At 47.6% G+C, this 23019-nt stretch overlaps 1 protein-coding gene across 1 annotated transcript in view; it reads right to left on the bottom strand.

Annotated features, from left to right (window-relative positions):
* Positions 1-23019, bottom strand: part of cacna2d2a (calcium channel, voltage-dependent, alpha 2/delta subunit 2a) — a 247107-nt gene that overhangs the window by 65044 nt on the left and 159044 nt on the right. Inside the window, exons 6-7 of the mRNA XM_066697542.1 lie at positions 13871-14015; positions 356-487 (exon numbers count right to left, since the gene is read on the bottom strand). Of these exons, the coding sequence (XP_066553639.1) occupies positions 356-487; positions 13871-14015 (277 nt within the window). The remainder of the gene's footprint in view (positions 1-355; positions 488-13870; positions 14016-23019) is intronic.

Genomic DNA, 23019 nt, shown 5'->3' with positions numbered 1-23019 from the left:
AATTTAGAACAATGTGCAGATTATATTTATCACTTTAACATGATGGACATTTCCTGAGTTGATCAGTGGCACAAACTCCTGATTAAATCCATTCTGATGTCATGTTGAGACACAAGGACATGGACGAGTCCAGGGGGGGGAGTACTTTTGAGAGCCACTGTAGCTTGTTTAGCTGTGTTGTGTTTATGGGCATGACAATTTGATCATGTCTTTCCAGTCACATCCCTGTATATAAATCACCAGCATCTCAGCCTTCAGCAGGGAGTGATTTCTACAGCAGGAAACGCATGGGAGAGATGACCCCCCACACGTGGCCCCCTGGGGCCCGGCCAGGTCTGAGGACGGGTGTGCGTACCTGGGTAGTATCTGGTGACTCCGGTGGCGCTGCCAAACACCTGCCACAGCAGGGACGGGTCTTCGTTGCGGTTCTCTATGAACACCTTCTCCAGAGCCTGGGTCCAGTTCAGCTCGTTCAGGATCACCGTAGCTGCAGAAAAAGAAGAGCGGCGCAGCGTGAGCCCGGAGGAGGGGGAGCCACTGACAGAGGGCCCGGTCATGCCCACTCAGCTGGCACGCAGCTGCTCGACACCGCTTCAGTTCCGGGCAGGCCTTGAACACGGGGACTCAACACTCACACACGCACACGCATGCACATGCAACATGCAAAACACTTATCGTCTCGAGGATTAATCTCGGCTCGGGAATGGGGGGATGGCACAGACAGGAAGTCAGGGGAGCAGAAGCTGTGCCCCCCTCTCCGCCCGCCTCAGAGAAGCCCCCCCTCGCAGACTGCTGCCGCTTTACTCAATAATTCACCTCCCGTAAAGAACGCCACCGCAGAGCCGCGGCCAGAGACAGAGACGGATGCCTTCCTGTTTAATTGTGATCTACACAACGCAACGCAAGCATTAGAGGACACGACATCATACAGGGGGCTCGGCACGCACCTGAGATGTATCGATGTTTCCACAGCCCATCATTTGTCATTGGAGAACTCGAGTTAGCACGCTCTCTCTCTCTCTCTCTCTCTCTCATTTAAACACACTGCGATCATTGGCATCAGCTTGCTGTTTTTTCTCCTTTCGCAGAGTATTTTTTTCCACTGAGTATTAATTTCAATTATTATTTAATAGCTAGGCAGAAGTTAAAAGATGTGTAGTGCAATCAAAACTATAATGCTGGCTTGATTAAGTGCAGAGCAGCGCGGGCTGCTGAGCTGGGAAGCTCAAATCTGTGTTTGCATGCCTTTTGATTTAATTAACCGAGAGGCTGCCAGATAAGCGCCGGCATCACGAGGCGAGGTTTCTCTTTCCTCGTTTACATTTCACACAAATAAACGATCATTATCCTCTTTCCCGGGATTTTCAATTACTGATCCCTTTCTGATGGGCTGTCAGCCGGGCTGAAGGAGATGGGAGTCTGAGTTTTAAATGTGTTGGTTCTGTACAGACGGGCCGAAGTGCAGCTCCTGGCTGCTGTGCCCCGCCGACCCAAACTGGATCTGCTCAGTCTTAACAGAAAGGCAAACTGGAAAGGGATTGTGTATAGGAGTCTATGTGGACTCCTCACTTTCTCCATTCAAACAATGTGGGGAAGCAATAAAAAAGGCAAACAGGATGTTAGGGTATATTGTCAAAAGTGCAGAATTGAGAACAAGGGCAGTGATGTTCAGACTGTACAATGCACTAGTTAGAACTCATCTGGATACTGTGGACAGTTCTGGGCTCCACACTTCAAAAAAGATATCGCTGCTCTAGAGGCAGTTCAGAGGAGAGCAACCAGACTTATTCCAGGTCTGAAGGGAATGTCCTACTGAGAGACTGAGGACCTGAACCTTTCCACCCTGGAACAGAGGAGACTACGTGGGGACTTGATCCAAGTCTTCAAAATCATGAAAGGTATCAACCACATCAAACCAGAGGAGCTTTTCCAGATCAGCAGGGACACTCGCACCCAGGGACACAAATGGAAATTGGGCTTCAAGGCATTCAAGACAGAAAACAGGAGACACTTCTTCACACAGAGAGGCGTCACAATCTGAACAAACTCCCCAGTGATGTGGCTGAAGAGACAATTTGGGAACATTCAAAAACAGACTGGATAGGATCCTTGATCACTTAGTTATTAATGGACACCAAACGAGCACCATGGGGTGAATGGCCTTACCTGCCCCTCTCTCCCCCTCACTGGTGCGTCTCTCGCTCAGAGCCAGTGTGTGGGGGGGGGTTCTGGGACAGAAGCGCAGTATTTTTGGAAGCTGAGGCAGAGATTTGCAGCTGGCTTTAATAGCTGCTGCATAAATATAACCCGGCATTCAGTAATCAAGCACAGAAAGCAAATCAGCGCCTGGGTAAGTAGACTTGTTCCCAGGGCTTCACGGGCAACTGCACAACACAGCGATGGCTTAAGATGTTTATGGAAGTGTTTGTTTGGGTCTTTGTTTGTTTGTTTATACATATTCTAATAATTTTTACATCCCCATCCACTCCACCCTCATTAAAAAGGACAACCAGACCCTGAGTATTGGGTTCTTCACACTCCTGTGTCTGTTGGCAAAAGTGACAAAACTAACGCAAGTGCCGGTCGCTCGATGATCTTTGAAGAATGTGAATGTGAATCCCAAACACACACACACACACACACACACACACACATGCACACACACACATGCATGCACACACACACAGACACACGCACACAGACACATGCACACACACACACACGCATACACACACTCAATCGCTGACAGGCTGAGGGTGCCGAGCATATGTTAAATAAATTGCTCCTGTCACCGAGAGGAATGTCTGAACTCCGGCGCTCCGAGCCGATTCTCCGTGAAGAAGCACGAGCGCGAGGAAGGCGCGCCTCTAGTCTGATCGCCTCCTCGACATCCCCGGTGTGGGTCCTGATGTTGTAATTTATAGCCGTGTCAGGCCGGGATGTGGATGGTATTAAATTATTCAGCACTTACACTGCATCAGTCTCGTGAATTGCATTTGTAGTCCATTAAAGGAGCTGGAGTCGAGTTTCTCAGACTGCAGCTACATGCCACCGCTCCGGGACACCGTGGCCCTGGGGGGCCTGGTCAGTGTCAACAGGACGGCGCAGGACGGCTGTCTCACATCTGTGTGGTTGACTTCGGTTTTGGCCTAGAGCCGCCACTTTAGTGTAAAACCCCTTAACGAGGAACAGTACGTGGTGTCTTCAGCACTTAAAACATGACAATCAAGGCTAAATAAACTAAAACTTTGCTCTGTAATCTGGAGCATCTATTCACTTAAAAAAAAATAATAATAATAATGAGGAGGACAAGAATAAACCTAGCTGCCCCCTGGCTGGTCAGGAAGCAAAGGTTTGGGGATTTTACAGTAAATCACTTTCTTTCTGGTGTCTTAAGAACACAAAATGAGAGAGAGAGCGATAATAATAAATAAGAATAAGAAGAAGAATGTGTATAGTCTTCTATAAAATAATTTCCTTCCGATTGTGATGAATGCGCCCCGGACAGGACGAGTGGCGCCACATCTCGTGTGATTCTCCTCTCGAAGCCCGACGTCCTTCAGCTGAAGTGACTCTCGGTACGAGTCTGAGACAGACAGAGACACGGGGGTCCGGTTCCATTTAAAACACGTCCCCTGAGACTCAAGGACACTTTACAGCCGAGCGTCTGCGCCGCGGTGGGCAGCAGGACAGAGACTGAGACCGCGCCTCGGACGCCTCCAACGTCACAGGGATCGACGGCCGGGCGACACGGCACTCACAGGATTAATGCATCGCGATAAGACATCGAACCAGAGATATGAGCGGCTCACGATAAGAACCCTAATTCCATCTCAGTTTAGTCCGTCCTCTCTCTCTCCTGTCCTGTGACGGGTGTTGAAGAGAAAACACGTTAGAGAAACTGACACCAGCTGGAGCCCAGGAGCAGCAGCTCCCAAAATGTTACCGCTGACATCTTTCATAAATAAAAAGCCAAAACACAGAGTCGCAATGGTGTCTTTAAAAAGCAATCCATCAGCGGAAACGTCCTCAGACATTTAGGCGGCGGCGGCCCGGTGCCCTTTATGAAGTAGAACTCGAAATGAAGCAGAAAAAACAATTATTTTCGGCCTTTATTGACTACTGTTCTGTGTCATAATTCTTCACTGCCATGATTTATATTCAGCTTTTATAGAGTGCGGCTTTAGTCCCACTAAACCCTGCTGACAGCGGCTTCTGCCTGAATATCCTCCACGCATTTATCTGGCAGTCTCCTCCTTTTATTTGCTCCGGCGATCGGTAAAGCCACCGGACGAACAGGAGACCGGAAATCCCTCCACACGGCTTCACACGAAACCACAAAAGCACTTATTAAAACATATCCCATTTCTATTAGTACGATTATGACTGTTATGGCTATTATTACATACTAAATGTTACAGTGCGTTAACAGCACAACTAAACAAGCTCAACACTGCTCCTCTCCTCAGTCTAGGCTCCTGAGATGGCGATCTTCTGTGTTTGTTCTTTTAAATATCAATATTAACTCAAGGGAGATTCTTGCACATTTCCCTCCTCGGTTTTATATCCTTTGTTTTTCTTTCCAGCTGCCAGCTTGCAATATCCACGATGATTGATTATCTTTCTTGTTAATATAACCACCGGGACACGTCGGTTTAGGAGACAAACACAATGCTGCGGTGTCTTGCTTCTTTGTTGTAGTTTGTAACTTTGTGCTTTGTTTTGTTCTACTTTTTTAAGCTACTCTCTTATCTATGTAACTAGTTCACAAATGAAAGAATATAACATGTATTACTGTGATTATTTCACACTGAAAGACAGGCTGATGAAACTCCAGGGTCTAATTAAGGGCTCGGCACCACAGTTTTGCCCCTTCAAACGCCAGGCCTGCCCATAGCTCCAGCTCCATCAGTATTCAGCGCACAGCCCTGTACCGCGGGAGGGTGGCTTAAAAATAAATCTAAACCGAGAGAGAGAGAGATGGGGCGGGTGTGCAGAAAAAACTGTTTCTTTCACCGAACTGATTGCGTTTTTAATTAAAGGCGACACAGTAAATAATAAACAAATAAAATGTAATTTGTGTGTTTAGCGGTGGGTGAAGTGGAGGGTGTTCTGTTCAATGTTTTAATTAGTGTGTGCCGGGGCGATAGTGCCCCTTCACTGGCTTGAGAGCAAGGCCTGGTTTTGGTAATGGCTGGGGGGGTGGTGAAAATTCAAGAAGAAAAATATATGTTCACTTAAACAGTTGCACCCCCCACCCTGACTCCCCAGAGACCAAGTTTCCAGTCTCACACACCTCAAGCCTACAGTGCGTCGAGCACAGACTACAACACTCTTCCCCCCAACACGGCTCAGAACTTCAGAACTGAGACTCTGCCTTCCGCACGCCGCCGTGGCCGCGCCGCTCATTCCCCTCGTTCGTCTCTCTCTCCAACGACACTCGTTTCCCGCGAGCCGCTCTGCAAACATTCCCCGCCGAGTGCACTTCTCAGATTAATGGTGCTGCAAGTCTGTCCCCCCCCTCCCCCCGTCAGAGGGAACTTGTGTTAATACGCTGCGAGGAAACAAAACAGTCTGTGCATTGCTTTCCTCATTAGACTACACTCAACTGCCTGAACATGTGTGTGTGTCATCTAGTCTGAAAACACATACTAGTCACACCCGTGTGGCCCTGTCCCCTACACCGGTACCCAGCTCTGGACAGTGTTAGAACATAACAACCTAAGACAGTGCCCAGTTGAGAGGAGCCCATTGGCCCCATCGCGCTCGTTTGGTGTCCATTAATAACTAAGTGATCCAAGGATCCTATCCAGTCTGTTTTTGAATGTTCCCAAATTGTCTCTTCAGCCACATCGCTGGGGAGTTTGTTCAGATTGTGACGCCTCTGTGTGTGAAGAAGTGTCTCCTGTTTGGGCTTCACCCAATTACGGTTATGGCGTCGGTGTAAGGGGTACTGTGAAAGAGTCCTGGTTCTTCCAGCGAGGGACGCTGTCATACATTTGTACAGCTGGGTTCGTGATCCCCCTCCCAGCCCGGGGAGAGCAGAGCTACTCCAGAGACCCAGTGCATTTATAAACAGTCTCTCCTCTGCACAAATAAAAACGTCTTTCCATTCAATCGGTTCTTCACAAACCAAACCCTCTCAAACAGAGCCAGGAGCTGCGCGGATGTGGGGGTGCACATCCCTCTCGGGCCCAGGCTGGAAGTTGGGAGTCCAGGACTTATGTTTCCTCATAGCGCAGAAAAGAAATCTCTCTCTCAGTTTGCCTGACTCCAATTTAAAGAGGTCCTCTCCAGCCGAGCCTCGGTGGCGTCTGCTCTCTCCCTGCCTGACCTTCAGAGCCGTCATAATTACACTGTTGTGATTGTGATTCTAAACTGCTGCCAATTTGCCTCAGGAAAGAAAATTACATCTTTAAAAGTCTGTTTCTCTCCCTCTCCATTCCTCTTTTTATTTATTTATTTAGTTTTTTATTTATTTTCCTTCGAGTGTCGCAAGTGAAATCGCGCCGAGAGAGACGGCGGAGCGAGAGATCAGCCGGCTGTGTTGTCTTTGTTGTCAGGGCCCCCCCGCTCTGTTCATACATTGCTGATTTAGATGAATACCAAATGAACCCCACTTTCCCTGATAGTGAAGGTCAGGAGTGACAAAGACGAGAACCTGATAGTTTCAGAGAAGAGATTATGTGCCTGTGGCTTCCATAAAGAGATTATAGGAATAAACAGATTATTAAAAAAAAAAGAAAAAAGCTGCTTCTTGTGTGAAATGCCATTTAGTGTCGAAGTGTTAAATTTAAACAATCTGCGCGGCTACAGGAGACGTTTCCCGGGGAGGTTGTGCGCTGCAGCTTGAGCTTTCGAAGCGCTGACGAGATATTCACGCCCCTGTCTGTGTCTGCTAAACCTCGCCGTCCACGGCCTGTAAATACGCCTACATGGCCTTCTCTGAAACATGTCCTCCTTTGAGGAATTTGTCGACACGTGTCCCCATGCTGGAGAGCAACAGTAAAACAGCTGTTTGTGCAGCTGACAGCCCAGTGCTGTGGACGCATGAAAAAGACCTAGGAGTCTATGTGGACTCCTCACTTACTCCAGCCAAACAATGTGGGGAAGCAATAAAAAAGGCAAACAGGATGCTAGGGTATATTGTCAAAAGTGTAGAATTGAGAACAAGGGCAGTGATGTTCAGACTGTACAATGCACTAGTTAGAGCTCATCTGGATACTGTGGACAGTTCTGGGCTCCACACTTCAAGAAAGATATCGCTGCTCTAGAGGCAGTTCAGAGGAGAGCAACCAGACTTATTCCAGGTCTGAAGGGAATGTCCTACTGAGAGACTGAGGACCTGAACCTTTTCACCCTGGAACAGAGGAGACTACGTGGGGACTTGATCCAAGTCTTCAAAATCATGAAGGGCATCGACCACATCAAACCAGAGGAGCTTTTCCAGATCAGCAGGGACACACGCACCCAGGACACAAATGGAAATTGGGCTTCAAGGCATTCAAGACAGAAAACAGGAGACACTTCTTCACACAGAGAGGCGTCACAATCTGAACAAACTCCCCAGTGATGTGGCTGAAGAGACAATTTGGGAACATTCAAAAACAGACTGGATAGGGTCCTTGATCACTTAGTTATTAATGGACACCAAACGAGCACGATGGGGCGAATGGCCTCCTCTCGACTGGACACTGTCTTATGTTCTTAATCTGGCTTTGATAAGGATTCTAACAACTAAATGAAACTCCAAATAGCACAGTGTTCGCCAGCTGAGCGGCAGGTAAAATGTAATGCAGACACAGTTTCTCACGCATGCAGAAGGAGAGGAAAGCAAAGAAAAACAGAGACGCAGTTAAAACGCATGCGAAGCCGCACTATCAAAGGGAGCAGACAGGGTGCTGCTGTTTGGACGTCTCACAGCAGAGGACCCCAGTAACGGGGCCGTGCCGCACATTCCTGCACTGATCGGCATCAAACCCACAGCCTGCTCTCATTCCCTTATTTGGGTTTGATCTCTGCTTTATTAAAGAGAAAGCACTTTTATTGAAAGCAGGCTCCTTTGTCTGGTACCATTTCATCTGTCTGTTTAATTAAAATCAAACTCATTGAGTGAACGTTTCCCCTGTATCCACTCGAGCACCGTGATTAAAGATCTCCCGGTTCAATGGCATTTTTCATTCTCTTAAATCTCGTTAGATTAAAATCTCCTCATTTTACTTTAACCCCCCTGGTTTTCTCCGTATCCTCTCTCTCTCTCTCTCTCTCTCTCTCTCTCTCCCTCCGTCTCTCTGCAGGATAACACGTATCTCTTGTTTAGTTAAAAGCATCCTTGTTTGCCCTGAATCCCTCCCTCTTTCTCCATCTCTTTTATCAGATGGAGGAAGTCCCTTGTTTCCATCGTATCTCTGGAGTTTCTATGGCTCCCTCCATCATGTACGTTTTAATCATCACCTTGTGTTAGACGTCCCTCGTAAAGATTATTTTCTCTTTTCTCCCCCACCTTGTTTTCCAAAAGCTATAATATTTCAGTGCCTCGAACGTCAACATCAAACTGTTTGAGTTTAAACAAAGTTCTGCAGAAATCTCATCACTGACCCCAATCCACCTACTCTGGCCAATACGAACTGGAGTCAAGATCAAATGCACAAAGAGACCCTTGTAGCACACACATTATATACACACACACATTATATACACACACACACACATATTATATACACACACACATTATATACACACACACACACACATTATATACACACACACACACATATTATATACACACACACATTATATACACACACACACACATTATATACACACACACACACATATTATATACACACACACACATTATATACACACACACACACATTATATACACACACACACATTATATATACACACATTATACACACACACACACATTATATACACACACATACATTATATACACACACATTATATACACACAAACATTATATACACACACACAAACACACATTATATACACACACACATTATATACACACACACACACACATTATATACACACACATTATATATACACAGACACACACACACATTATATACACACACATTATATACACACACATTATATATACACACACACACATTATATACACACAGACACACACACACATTATATACACACACAAACATTTTATACACACACATTATATACACACAGACACACACACACATTATATACACACAGACACAAATTTATACACACACAAACATTTTATACACACACACACATTATATACACACACATACATTACACACACACACACACATACATTACACACACACATTATATACACACACACACATACATTACACACACACATTATATACACACAGACACACATTTATACACACACACACATTTTATACACACACTATATACACACACACACATTACACACACACACAATATAGGTGCTTGATATCATCTGCCACGGTTTAGTGAACGTCCCAGACCCTAGAAGATCTGAAGGCAACTCATTTCAGTCTCTCTCCTGCTCTCCTTTATCAAAACAGTTTTTGGTGCTCGTATTGTGTATGTTGTCCAAAACGCTGCTGTATCAGATCCATTCAGACGTGCATCATCTCATCAGACAGAGGAGACCACGACAGCCCCCCCTCCGAGGATGTGAGCGAATTTTCCTATTCATATCGAATTTTTCCGAGATGGGGAATTTGGGATTTTATTCCCATTGGGAGGCTCTCAACTGGTTTATAAAAATGCCCTGTGAATCTGCAGACCCTCCTTTGAACAAACTACACCCGGGAAACTGGGCGGCAGCCAGTCAATGAGATGAGGTCAATGGAGACGACACTTTTGCACACATTTCACACAACATTTTGTGTAAAAGTAAGGAGAGGGACCGTCGGCTCCTTTATACCAGAGCGATAGCGTTATCTCTCCTCCGCACGGTGAAAACTCTCCAGTTCCATTTTTTATCTGAAGGCGCAGTCTGTCTTTTTTCTTTTTTCCAACTCACTGCAATTCCAATATTAGTTTTTTAATTCATTTTATATAATGAATAGAAGACATCAGGATATTATTGAAGGGATTAAAATGGAGCTCCAGAACAACTTGATTAAATTATACAATGGTATTATTCCTTTTCATAAAACAAATAGGAGATAAATATTTGCCTGTTGATTAGAGGAGTCGCTTCTAACTGGAGTGAGGTTGTTAGTGGAGTTCCACAGGGATCAGTACTAGGGCCTTTGCTGTTTCTAATCTATATTAATGATCTGGACTCTGGGATAGTTAGCAAACTTGTCAAATTTGCAGATGATACTAAAATAGGCGGCTCAGCAGATACAATCTCGGCAGCACAGGCTATTCAGAGGGACTTAGATAATATTCAGTTGTGGGCCGACACCTGGCAAATGAAATTCAATGTGGACAAGTGCAAGGTAATACATGCAGGTAACAAAAATGTCCACTATATGATGTAATGCATGAGAAAGACCTAGGAGTCTACGTGGACTCCTCACTTTCTCCATCCAAACAGTGTGGGGAAGCAATAAAAAAGGCAAACACAATGTTAGGGTATATTGTCAAAAGTGTAGAATTGAGAACAAGGGCAGTGATGTTCAGACTGTCCAATGCACTAGTTAGAGCTCATCTGGATACTGTGGACAGTTCTGGGCTCCACACTTCAAGAAAGATATCGCTGCTCTAGAGGCAGTTCAGAGGAGAGCAACCAGACTTATTCCAGGTCTGAAGGGAATGTCCTACTGAGAGACTGAGGAACCGAACCTTCTCACCCTGGAACAGAGGAGACTACGTGGGGACCAGGGGCAGATCTACGGGAGGGCAGCCCCCGCAACCCGCACCGCGGACCAAACATTTTCAGATCACCCCCGCTAGCACCACAGACAAAACAACGTCAGCACCCTACGTTAATTTGGCGGGGATGATGATGGCTCCCCCAAAATCACAACTTGCCCCGGCCATGCCCCCCCAGCTAAAATGGTCTAGAACCGCCACTGGTGGGGACTTGATTCAAGGCATCGACCACATCAAACCAGAGGAGCTTTTCCAGATCAGCAGGGACACACGCACCCGGGACACAAATGGAAATTGGGCTTCAAGGCATTCAAGACAGAAAACAGGAGACACTTCTTCACACAGAGAGGCGTCACAATCTGAACAAACTCCCAGCGATGTGGCTGAAGAGACAATTTGGGAACATTCAAAAACAGACTGGATAGGATCCTTGATCACTTAGTTATTAATGGACACCAAACGAGCACGATGGGGCGAATGGCCTCCTCTCGATTGGACACTCTTATGTTCTGACGACTGTGTTCAATATACACCGTTCTGAGTAATCCCAGCTCTCTGCAGTGCGAGTCTGGGTTCTGTCTGTTAGGGCCGCGGCAGCGATAGTGTTATTGAGACGGATAGTTTGCTTTACTTTACATATAAATGTTTCCTCTCTTTCATACCGAGCAGCAGCAGCTCCACAATCTCTACACAATGAAAACAAAGCTAAACTTGACACTGTCTTATAAATACACTCCGTGTGCTTAGAGAATATTCGCCGCCTGCGTTTAACGTGTCTCTGCACAGATTAAAGTGAAGTGGGCCCCAATGCATGACAGATACTCTCGAGTGTGAGGGGACAATGCTAGAGCTGAACGCGAGTGTATGTGAGACCTCGAGTCGATATGTATTGTGAGAGCGCATCAGTATTCTGGTCAACCTGTACGCGCGTCTCTTTGATGCCACAGCATGTCACTGGATTCTGTCCATCATCCACAACACGACTCCTGCCCGGGACTGTGGATGTTCTGCTGAATTGTTGTCTCTGACGGGGCTTAACTGTGTCTCACACCACCACTTCAATCAGAGCTCAACTCGTCTATTTGATTTGATGAAGTTTATAGACACTTACTGAGTGTGTTAAAAAAAAAATCTAATATATGTAATATACTACATGTTTAATATTTATTTTCTCATGGAACAGTCCCCTCCATCCCCACCGCCCCCACTGTCTTTACTGTCCCCACTTTCCCTTCCGTCCCCACTGTCCCTCGTCTCCATCGTCCCCTCAATCCCCACAGTCCCCTCCATTCCCACCGTCCCCATTGTCCCCACTGTCCCCTTCATCCCCACAGTCTCCACTGTCCTCTCCATCCCCACTGTCCCCTCCATCCCCACCGTCACCATTGACTTCACTGTCACCATTTTCCCGTCTCCACCGTCCCTTACGTCTCCACCATCTCCATCGCCCCCACCTTCTTCACTGTCCCCACAGTCCCCTCCATCCCCACTGTCTTCACTGTCCCCACTTTCCCCTCCGTCCCCACCGACCCTTGTCTCCACCGTCTCCATCGTCCCCACCTTCTTCACTGTCCCTACTGTCCCCACAGTCCTCTTCATCCCCACTATCCCCTCCATCTCCATCGTCCCCTCAATCCCCACAATCCTCTCCATCCCCACCGTCCCCATTGTCTTTATAGTCCTGTCCATGCCCACCATCCCCTCTGTCTCCACCATCCCCATTGTCCCCACTGTCCGCTCCATCCCCACAGTCCCCACTGTCTTCACTGTCCTCACTATCCCCTCTGTCCCCACTGTCCCTTACGTCTCCACCATCTCCATCGTCCCCACTGTGCTCTCCATCTCTACCGTCCCTTCTGTCTCCATTGTCTCCGTCCCTGGTCCCTCCAGGCAGTTTCACAGGAGAACCGTCTCTCTATTCTCACCAGCCCAGTTTTTTTCACAATACGTTTTTTTTTTTCTTTTTCATTTGGTAATAAGCATTGATAATTAGAAAGAGAGAATGTGTGAGTGTTTGACCTGAGCTAATCAGAAAGTTTTGAGACTTGCCAGTTATAATCACTGCTGAAATAATGAATCATAAAACGGTTCATTAAGGCGCTGGGGGAATAGTTTCACTCTCAATGATGGCCGCGGTCCTGGACAGACAAATAAAAACCAGGACACTGAACAGTCTCGCTTGGCCTTTGAAGAGGAAGACAAGGAAAAAAAGAAAGAAAAAGTCACTAAACAGTTTCTATTAATACAGCTAATCCCTCCCTCCCTCTCTCTCTCTCTCTCTCTTCCTCTCCCATCAGGTCCCTACAGACTTGAAGCACATCGGACTGAGCATTGGCGCTACGCTGGCGATGTGAGGGGATCCGTCTCTCAGGGGGGGTCCGATCACTGCCAAACTGGTCACCGCAGACAGCAGCTGCGCTCGGCTCCTAAGGGCCCCTTCGCTTCCCCTCTTATTTCCGTCTGCATCATTACCATGGGCACGGAGTTAAACGCCCTCTGCAGGGGACCAAAGGCTGTTTACACGGTTACTGACGACAGGACTGTCTGACCAGTGAAATCTCGCGGTTCAGATGTGACCGACGCAGCCCGGCCCTGCTGACCAGGGGATGCTTCAGTCAGGATGTGTGCGGTGCCACATACCACGGAGATGAGAGAGACAGAGAATGAATGACATACATGGACACGCCTTCCCCTGCATAAGGGGGTCCGAGGTTTAAATCGCAGTGCTTCTGATCTGGGTACCGGGACTGATTTTAATACACAGCCAGAAACAAAGTGCTCACCTGACGCCATCTCACAGGAGCTGGGAACGGCCAACGACGGTCTCAAATAACGAGCGTGGCTCAACGTGCAGCTGGGGCCGATTAAACGAGTTGAACATACAGACTCTCAGGACCGTAGGACGGGCCTTCTGGGGCTTAAAGACCCATTTAAATGCTCCAGAATCTGTGGGTCAAACATGTTGCATGCGTCGCCTGAGCATTGGCTACAACAGCCACACACATACACACACACATGATAATCGGTGTTACTCACAGCCCTTGTAAATGTCTGTGGGGATCTGCACTGCGGTGTAGGAGTAGTTGACCTTATTTTTGAAGTTGGGGTCGTCCACAAAGTCCAGCTTCAGAGAGTACTGGTTCTCCAGGAGGTTCTCTTCTGCATCCGGGTCGTCTGTCTGCTGAGGGAGGAAGCACAGAGCACTGGCATTACACGGGGGGCCCGGTACCACCGAGAGACACCGACACCCCCAAAGTAAGAGACACGAACACGTACAGAGCGGACAACAGTGACAATCACAATGGTCTTTATCCACAATACTGTCGAAGCCCGACGGTCACCTGAAGGCTTGAGTGGGACAGTGGACGTCCAGATCAACAACCCCCAGATCACAAAATCTGAGAGACCAGCCTTTGCTCGTCTTACCAGCACTTTGTCTCTCGCCTGAACCCGAGGGAGTCGAGCGCCAATCCTTTATTCCCTTCAGACTTTATTTTAAACTCCTACTACACAGGGACGAGGAGTGGAACTGGCAGACGGTTTCACATAGACTCTCAATGGTGTCAGAATCAAGTGACGGCAGAGGGAGAAGAGAGATGACAAATGTAAACGTCTCTGCTCTACAGAGGAAGGAAGAAAGCAGGACAGACACGCCAGCAACACACATCAGCAAGTCTGCTGCACACCAATCCGCGCTGCAGCCCCAGCGCTGCACAAAACCCACGGCTGCTTCTCGGGTATCGGCAGCAATGTTGCTATGTTGCTCTGCATGCTGCCGACCATCTGCCACTGCGTCTGAAACACAAGTACTACTACTGCTGCTGACATCGATGTACAACAAATACAGCGTCTGTTTGTGCGATGTACAGCGAACGCAGGGAGAGGAAGAATACATTCACGTTTGCACAATATCTAAAATACATATTAAGCCAATCAGTGCTAAATTCAAGTATAAAATAGGCCCAGGTGAGGACACCTAAGTGTGTTAATTGTGTGCACTGGCCCACGTGTGTATGTTACTGTCATGAGGACGAGGATGATGATGAAGTCACAGAGAACAGTATATGGCAGGGAATCCGAGGCACAGTGGGAGTGTAATCAGAGAGTGAGACCTGGGGAGTGTAAACAGATGTGGGGAAGACAGGAGGACAGACAGAGGGAGAGAGAGAGAGAGAGGGAGGGACAGAGAGAGAGAGACAGAGGGAGAGAGAGAGGGAGGGACAGAACCAGGTGTTGAACAGTGGACTGAGGTGTGTTTGGGAGATGAAAATGTGTGATCAGACCCCTGCGTCCCTGACCCAGTCCCTGTCCCTCACACGGTCCATCCCGCAGCCGTCTCCCTGTGACTATGTGTCAACAGAGCCGCGCACACCGCACTCCTGTACCAGCCAGTCGGGGGTGCCGGCCCCTCCTCTGACTAACACCCCCCAATGTGAGCCCCAGCAGGCTGCCGGCCGCCTGCCGCCTTCGAGACAAAACACTGCGCTGCCGGTGGCGTCCGTGAGAAGAATCCACACTGAGCGCTGCGCCGGATTCCTAATCTCCTCGCAGCACACAGTGAGCAGGAACAATCCTTCGGCCCCAAGGACCCCCGCACTCGACGCACGGCCCCCACAGCCCCGCTCTCCCCTCAGGCCCTACGCTCGGCCCTTTCTTTCCCAATCCTGTGAGTTAAATTAAAAGAAAGGCAACACTGTGTAAAACATTCACAGCGCGTTTCCTTCTGAACAAAAAAAGCGGGGGACGGGGGAGGAGTGCTAATTGCTAGTCTCTGTTTAACTGCCGTTGGTCCCCCCCCACCCCTCTTTTTTCTCCTCACCAAACAGCAGGTATTAAACTCGGCACAAAACCTTGAAAATCAATTAGCGCTGAAAGATGGCTATCAGGGAACACATTAATGCGGCCTGCAGATTACAGCTCCGTCAATAAATGAAAAGGCAAACAATCCCTAATTGCAGAGTGCGCCCCCCCCGCCCCGGCCGTCACTCGCCCCGGCGCTCCGGCTCCTTCGCAACCATGTCCCGGCCGTGGCGCCGGGGGGGCGGGAGTGACTGGGGCAGGAATTAACACAGGCGGCAGTTTGGATCGCCTCAAGGCAGTTTGGACACTGATTACAGCCGAGACGAGACAGGAAACATCTTAACGAAGCTGTAATTACCTTTATTTAGTCGAGCGCACAGCGCTATATTCAGAGAAAGTCAAACTAACTTCACTTCTTCCGCCTCTTCACTCCCACCCAGGGCTGCTTAACTAGAGTTGTATATCATCTCGCTGAGTTGTGTTTGCTTTATCTAATGTGGTTTTATACTATGTTGGTTTACTTTATTTTAGTTTATTAACTGTTAAAGGTTTATTCATATTCATTTTGTTGCAGTATGTTTATTACTCTGTACAGCGCTCTGTGGCCACCCTGCGAAGGGCGCTATACAAAAACAAATTGATTAATTGATTGATTTAAATATTTGGTTTTCTCCTAAATAATTATAAGAAAACCAGAAAAAGCTAACCCCCTACCCACCCATACAAACACACACACACCCCCCTAGATGTATTTGATAGTAACTCTACTTTTGGGCAAACAACATACAACACACAACAATGATGTATTGAAAAAAACATCATTTCTATAATATATATTTAGCTAATTAATCAATCAGCCTAAATTCATCTGAACTCATCTCACAATATGGACTGCTGAGGCGAATACAATCAACTTGTGTAATTCGGTGTGCGTGTCGATGCACATGGGACAAGCCACACGTCTCTGAACACGTGTGTAGAAGGAAGCAGAGAATCTGCACCATGACGGAGAAGAGAGACGACAGCGATGACCCTCGTATTTTACAAATCATTCACACCAGACTCTCCTCTCGTCGCTAATAAGAGCCACAGATCGTCACTCAACACTAAATTAACGCAGTTTTGCTCGACTTCATTTGATTGATGGGATTGTGCCTGGATGTCACAAATTGATGACATCGTCCCCGTCCTTGGTCCGATCGCAGCACGGCACTCTGGGTATAAATATCCTCATTAGACTCATCTAAAATAAGCCCCGTGAGTCGGCGGCACCAGAGGTGTCAGACCTGTGGACAGGGGAGCAGAGACACAGTCTCTCATCCAGAGGACAGATGCGACAGTGAAGTGGCAGGAGGAAGTTGTGGTATTTCACAGTACAGTCATACGTGTCTGTCTCTCAGGGCGGGGCACTCGCTGGGAAGGGAGGCAGAAATACCCTGGCCCAGTCCGAGCCTTTACCCCGGACTCTCACCGGCACTGCTGTTAAAGAGCTGCAATTGGGTCAATCCCTTAATCATGATATATCGGCCGTGAAGGCTTTCATCCTCTACATTTCCCTGAGAACAGTTTTCTGGGTTGAAAAACACAAGCACGAGCACAAGGCCACGTTTAACATATAACTGCCAGACAATTATCAGCCCAAGAGAGATTGGCGTGCTATCGATTCTCTCCGATAGATGCTATTCTGCGCTGATTGGTTATTTCGCCCAGCTGTCCTGGTTTCTCCTCTTCTCCGATGACCCACATACATAATTCACCTGCCTGCCTGGCGCTCCACCGCCCAGCGTCTCAAGGCAAGGAGATGAAAGAGGCGAAGGTAAATGTGCCACGAATGTCCAGAATTCTGAGGTAACACATGTACATAACACATTTCATAACCTGGGTCTCATGAGGGAGAGACAGTTACAAATCATCTGAACATCAGGCCCGGGATCTCTCTGAAGATACAACACTCAGAAGCACAGACAGGAGGAGAGACAGACACGATAAGCTGGAGGAGAGACAGACAACAAAAACAGGCTCGACCAACTGAAGAAAAAAAAAAAAACTTGAGAGATTCCCATGGCAAAACATCCCTGGGACGCCCACATAGACGCCCTAATCCCCCCATAGACGTCATACCCCCCCCCAGACGCCCCCTATCCCCCCATAGACACCATATCCCCCCATATCTCCCCATATACACCCTTATTCCGCTGGGGAGACGCTGTCTGATGCCTCGCTTAGATCAGAGAGGGAATGTCTTAGGCCAGGCTTACCATAAACTTTCTAACCCCCACCGCTCAAATCAAATATAACAACTAAACAAAAAACAAACACACACACAAAACAACACAGCAGTACAGATGTAATGATTTTTTTCTTTATCTGACCTGCAAATCAAATACCAAATTGCTATATGAATCTCGGTGAAATTGAATTTGAGACCCTAGGGCTACACAGACTACGGGCTCAGTCTCTCTCACACACAGACACACACACACACACACACACACACACACACTGACACACACACACACTGAGACACACACGTACACAGACACACACACAGACACACACACAGACACACACACTGAGACACACACACACTCACACACACACACAGACACACACACACACACACTGAGACACACACACTGAGACACACACACACAGACACACACACTGAGACACACACACACACAGACGCACACACTGAGACACACACACACACACAGACACACACACATGTACACTGACACACGCACACAGACACACAAACACACGCACACTCACACACACACTGAGACACACACACACAGACACACACGTACACGTACACACACACACACACACTGACACACACACACACACACACTGAGACACACACACACACACACTGAGACACACGTACACAGACACACACACAGACACACACACAGACACACACACTGAGACACACACACACTCACACACACACACAGACACACACACACTGAGACACACACACTGAGACACACACACACACACAGACACACACACAGACACACACACTGAGACACACACACACACAGACGCACACACTGAGACACACACACATGTACACTGACACACGCACACAGACACACAAACACACGCACACTCACACACACACTGAGACACACACACACAGACACACACGTACACAGACACACGCACACACACACTGAGACCACCACCACCAGCAACCACGGCTAATGTGACACTGCACTGGACCCTGTGCCTGACTTCCCCCCTCACCCCCGGGGACAGAAATGCCGGCGTGTTCGGACTGCTGTAAACAGCGGCTCGGAGCATACGTGGTGGGGTTTTGTTTTCTCCCGTCGCTGTAGCCCCTCACGTTGAAATCCGAAAGGTGTTAAATGTCAGACGATGATGAAGGGCATTCAGAATTTAATCTTTCTCCATTAATGTGACATTTTGGATTCAATCTTGATAAGCTATCAACAGAAAAGAAACCTTGCCGTTTCTAGGGCCAGTAATTTAAAAATAAATAGGATCTAGATTTAAACAGTTCCTTTGGCAAAGTTTTTTTTCCCTCTCTCTCCCTTCAGACTGTGCTAAAATACACACATACACAACATATTCACCCTCACCTTAAGGAACCTATTCTCTCACCTGCTTGCCTGTGTTACTGCATTTTCTCCTTTAATTCTCTATCTTTCTTTATTTCTTCTTTCTTTACTTTAGAACAAAACCCCTATATGGGTATATTTCTAAAGCATATGTGACACCTGCACTTCAAGAAAGCAGCACTGCAGGGAAATCCTCCCTGGGCCGAAGAGTGTGCCATCCAGCACCGACACATTTCAGGTGCAAAGTAGACTTTAAACTCTTGCCTCTGTAAACTCGAGCCAGACTGCTGTACAACACGCTAGAGCCTCCACATGCCTTATCTCCTCGGCTTTCCTGGTTTCAACACGCGTGTGCCAGGTAGTCCTCTCTAAACCCGGCTCTGGGACGTGCACCCGAATCCTCTACAGTGTCAATCAGTGTCATGGCAGCAGCCTGTTGACCGCAGCAGCTCACAGGTATCTACGTCCTTGGCTGGACTTGCGAGGGTCGTGTCTTACAGAACGTTCAGACTGTATAATGCACTAGTTAGAGCTCATCTGGATACTGTGGACAGTTCTGGGCTCCACACTTCAAGAAAGATATCGCTGCTCCTGAGGCAGTTCAGAGGAGAGCAACCAGACTTATTCCAGGTCTGAAGGGAATGTCTCATGTTTTAATATTTGCTCTCCGTGATCAGAGGTGAAAGCGGGTTGATGTCTGAAGGGTTTGCTTGGCACAAACACACAACATTGGTTCCTAAGGACCCCCGTGGTGCCACGCTCAGGGGCAGGGCCGGGTCACTGGGAGGTCACTGGTTTCACACAGTCTTACACTGGGCAAGTTCCTACACCCCACTGAGATGTGAAGTCTTGTCCTGTTGTCTTATTTGTGTGAATGTTTGTGTTGTAAGAAAGCGCCCTGAGATTCTATTAAAACAATATTGTCACATGAGGTAATTTCTGTTACAGAACTTAATATGCAATAGAGAGCAGCACACATCAATATGAGTTAAATGCCCTGGGTGTCTCCTCACGGAGCGGGAAGATTTCTGACGCGAGAAAAGTAATGATTTCCCCCCAATTTTTATTATAATTACGATTATTATGATTGTCTCTGCAGATTGTCAACGGAGGCAGGAATCACTCATTTATGGAAAGCTCTGAGTGGGTTAAATGGAGATGAGCTGATATAAGTGGCATTGACTGGGTGAAAATATTTTTGCTAAATTAAATTCCAATCCCGATTCCTAAAGCCGCGCATTGATTCATCGCTGGGTTTTAATTGTCTATTAAAACGCAATTACAAGCTGTTGTTGGGATGAACAAAACCTTAATACAAGGCACGTCCCTCCTGAATGTCAATTTGAGCCCCGGCTGGAGGCGAGGCCTGGGGGGCGCAGATACAGTGCCGATTTCATCTCAGTCACGGGGGGCGGGGGGCAGGAAGTGACAAGGGCGTCTCTTGCTGTCGTTACATAGAGAGCTTCGCTTTGCAAACTCACAACTTGCATCGTTTGTATATCACTGGAAACAATTGGTGTTAGGACACAGTATTGTGGAAAAGCAAAAGTACTGCAGGGATTTTCAGAGCTATGTTTAAATGAGCAGAGGTTGTAAATAAAGGCCTGGAAAAGAAGGCAGGAAAAGTGTTTAACGACTGAATTCCACCCTCTGTCTTTCTTGTTTTGAGTGAATATTATTGATAGGTTATTATGTTTGTCTATGGAAGTATGTATTCTGGTTTTCTTTCTATTTTGTGGGCTACTCTATATTTATCCCTCAGCGTGTTGCGATGTGTAAAAGGGTGTCGAGGGCTGGGCATCCGGCAGAGCACAACACTTTAATAACATAAAATAACAACTACCAATACTTTTATTTAATATGTGCAGGGACACCGGTTGGCTCCTTTACTCTTTGCTGTATCATGATATACACCGATCAGCCATAACATTATGACCACCTGCCTAATATTGTGTAGGTCCCCCTTTTGCCACCAAAACAGCCCTGACCCGTCGAGGCATGGACTCCACTAGACCTCTGAAGGTGTGCTGTGGTATCTGGCACCAAGACGTTAGCAGCAGATCCTTTAAGTCCTGTAAGTTGCGAGGTGGGGCCTCCATGGATCGGATTTGTTTGTCCAGCTCATCCCACAGATGCTCGATTGGATTGAGATCTGGGGAATTTGGAGGCCAAGTCAACACCTTGAACTCGTGATTCATCAGACCAGGCCACCTTCTTCCATTGCTCTGTGGTCCAGTTCTGATGCTCACGTGCCCATTGTAGGCGCTTTCGGCAGTGGACAGGGGTCAGCATGGGCACCCTGACTGGTCTGCGGCTACGCAGCCCCATAAGCAACAAACTGCGATGCACTGTGTGTTCTGACACCTTTCTATCAGAACCAGCATTCACTTTTTCAGCAATTTGAGCTACAGTAGCTCGTCTGTTGGATCGGACCACACGGGCCAGCCTTCGCTCCCCACGTGCATCAGTGAGCCTTGGCCGCCCATGACCCTGTCGCCGGTTCACCGCTTTTCCTTCCTTGGACCACTTTTGATAGGTACTGACCACTGCAGACCGGGAACACCCCACAAGAGCTGCAGTTTTGGAGATGCTCTGACCCAGTCATCTAGCCATCACAATGTGGCCCTTGTCAAAGTCGTCAGATCCTTACGCTGCCCATTTTTTCTGCTTCTAACACCACAACTTTGAGTACAAAATGTTCACTTGCTGCCTAATATATCCCACCCACTGACAGGTGTCTTGATAACGAGATTATCAGTGTTATTCACTTCACCTGTCAGGTCATAATGTTATGGCTGATCGGTGTATATTACGATGATATATACATTATCATCACGAATCTGTGCATCCCTGTTAACAGCAAAACTAAGGCAAAAAAAAAACTTAACCCAAACAAACAAAACAAAAACTCAACATCATTCATTTACAAAGACATAAAACAGGCACACTACTCTGCGTCCCGTCTGGACCGGGCCCTCTGCTGTCAAACCCCATGTGGGCCTCTCTCTCTCTCTGTTGCTCCAGAGGACTGTTTCAGGGTTTGGCTCTGAACCCGTGGAGAGTCTGCGTGTTGCTCTGAAGCACAGAAAGGTCCTGATAAGCCCCTAAAGCCGTGACACTTATCCGTCCTTTATCAGCCCTTTCTCAGGTAAAATGTCAACAGGAAGCTGCTTAGCCTGCGACTCTCACAATCTCCTGTCTGGAGGTTTTCATTCCTGTCTGATCCTCGCGTTGCTGTGTGTAAGGCCCTCGGGTCGTACCAGAGTGCAATAAGAGTGCCTTGCGTCTCACAGAAACCAGCCGGACCCCAAGCCCGGCCCGGTCCCACGCTCAGGGCCCGGGGAAGCTCCACAGGCACCGCTCTGATTGCCCTGCGCTCAACTTCCCCTTGCCATCATCTGAGCAGTACGAGTCAAGGTGACCCTGCGAAACCACAGCGCTCTGGACATGATGCAGCGCTAGTTAACGCATTGGGACACAATACAATGAAACAGACAAAGGCTGGTCACGTGGCATAGAACAGGAGGATATTTTCATTGCTCTGCTCCATTCCAGCTGTTCTACGGGCTTTTCTCCATGCGAGTCAATGGTGCCAAAGCCTAACCCAGGGGTTGGGACGCTGCCGAGGAGAATCGTTTTCAGGGTGTACAGTGAGGGGAAAAAAGTATTCGATCCCCTGCTGATTTTGTACGTTTGTCCACTGACAAAGAAATGATCAGTCTATAATTTTAATGGTAGGTGTATTTTAACAGTGAGAGACAGAATAACAACAAAAAAATCCAGAAAAAACGC

The sequence above is a fragment of the Amia ocellicauda genome, chromosome 3 (genome assembly GCF_036373705.1).
Source record: "Amia ocellicauda isolate fAmiCal2 chromosome 3, fAmiCal2.hap1, whole genome shotgun sequence".
NCBI classification, from domain to species: Eukaryota; Metazoa; Chordata; class Actinopteri; order Amiiformes; family Amiidae; genus Amia; species Amia ocellicauda.
This window is presented reverse-complemented; position numbering and strand designations above follow the sequence as displayed.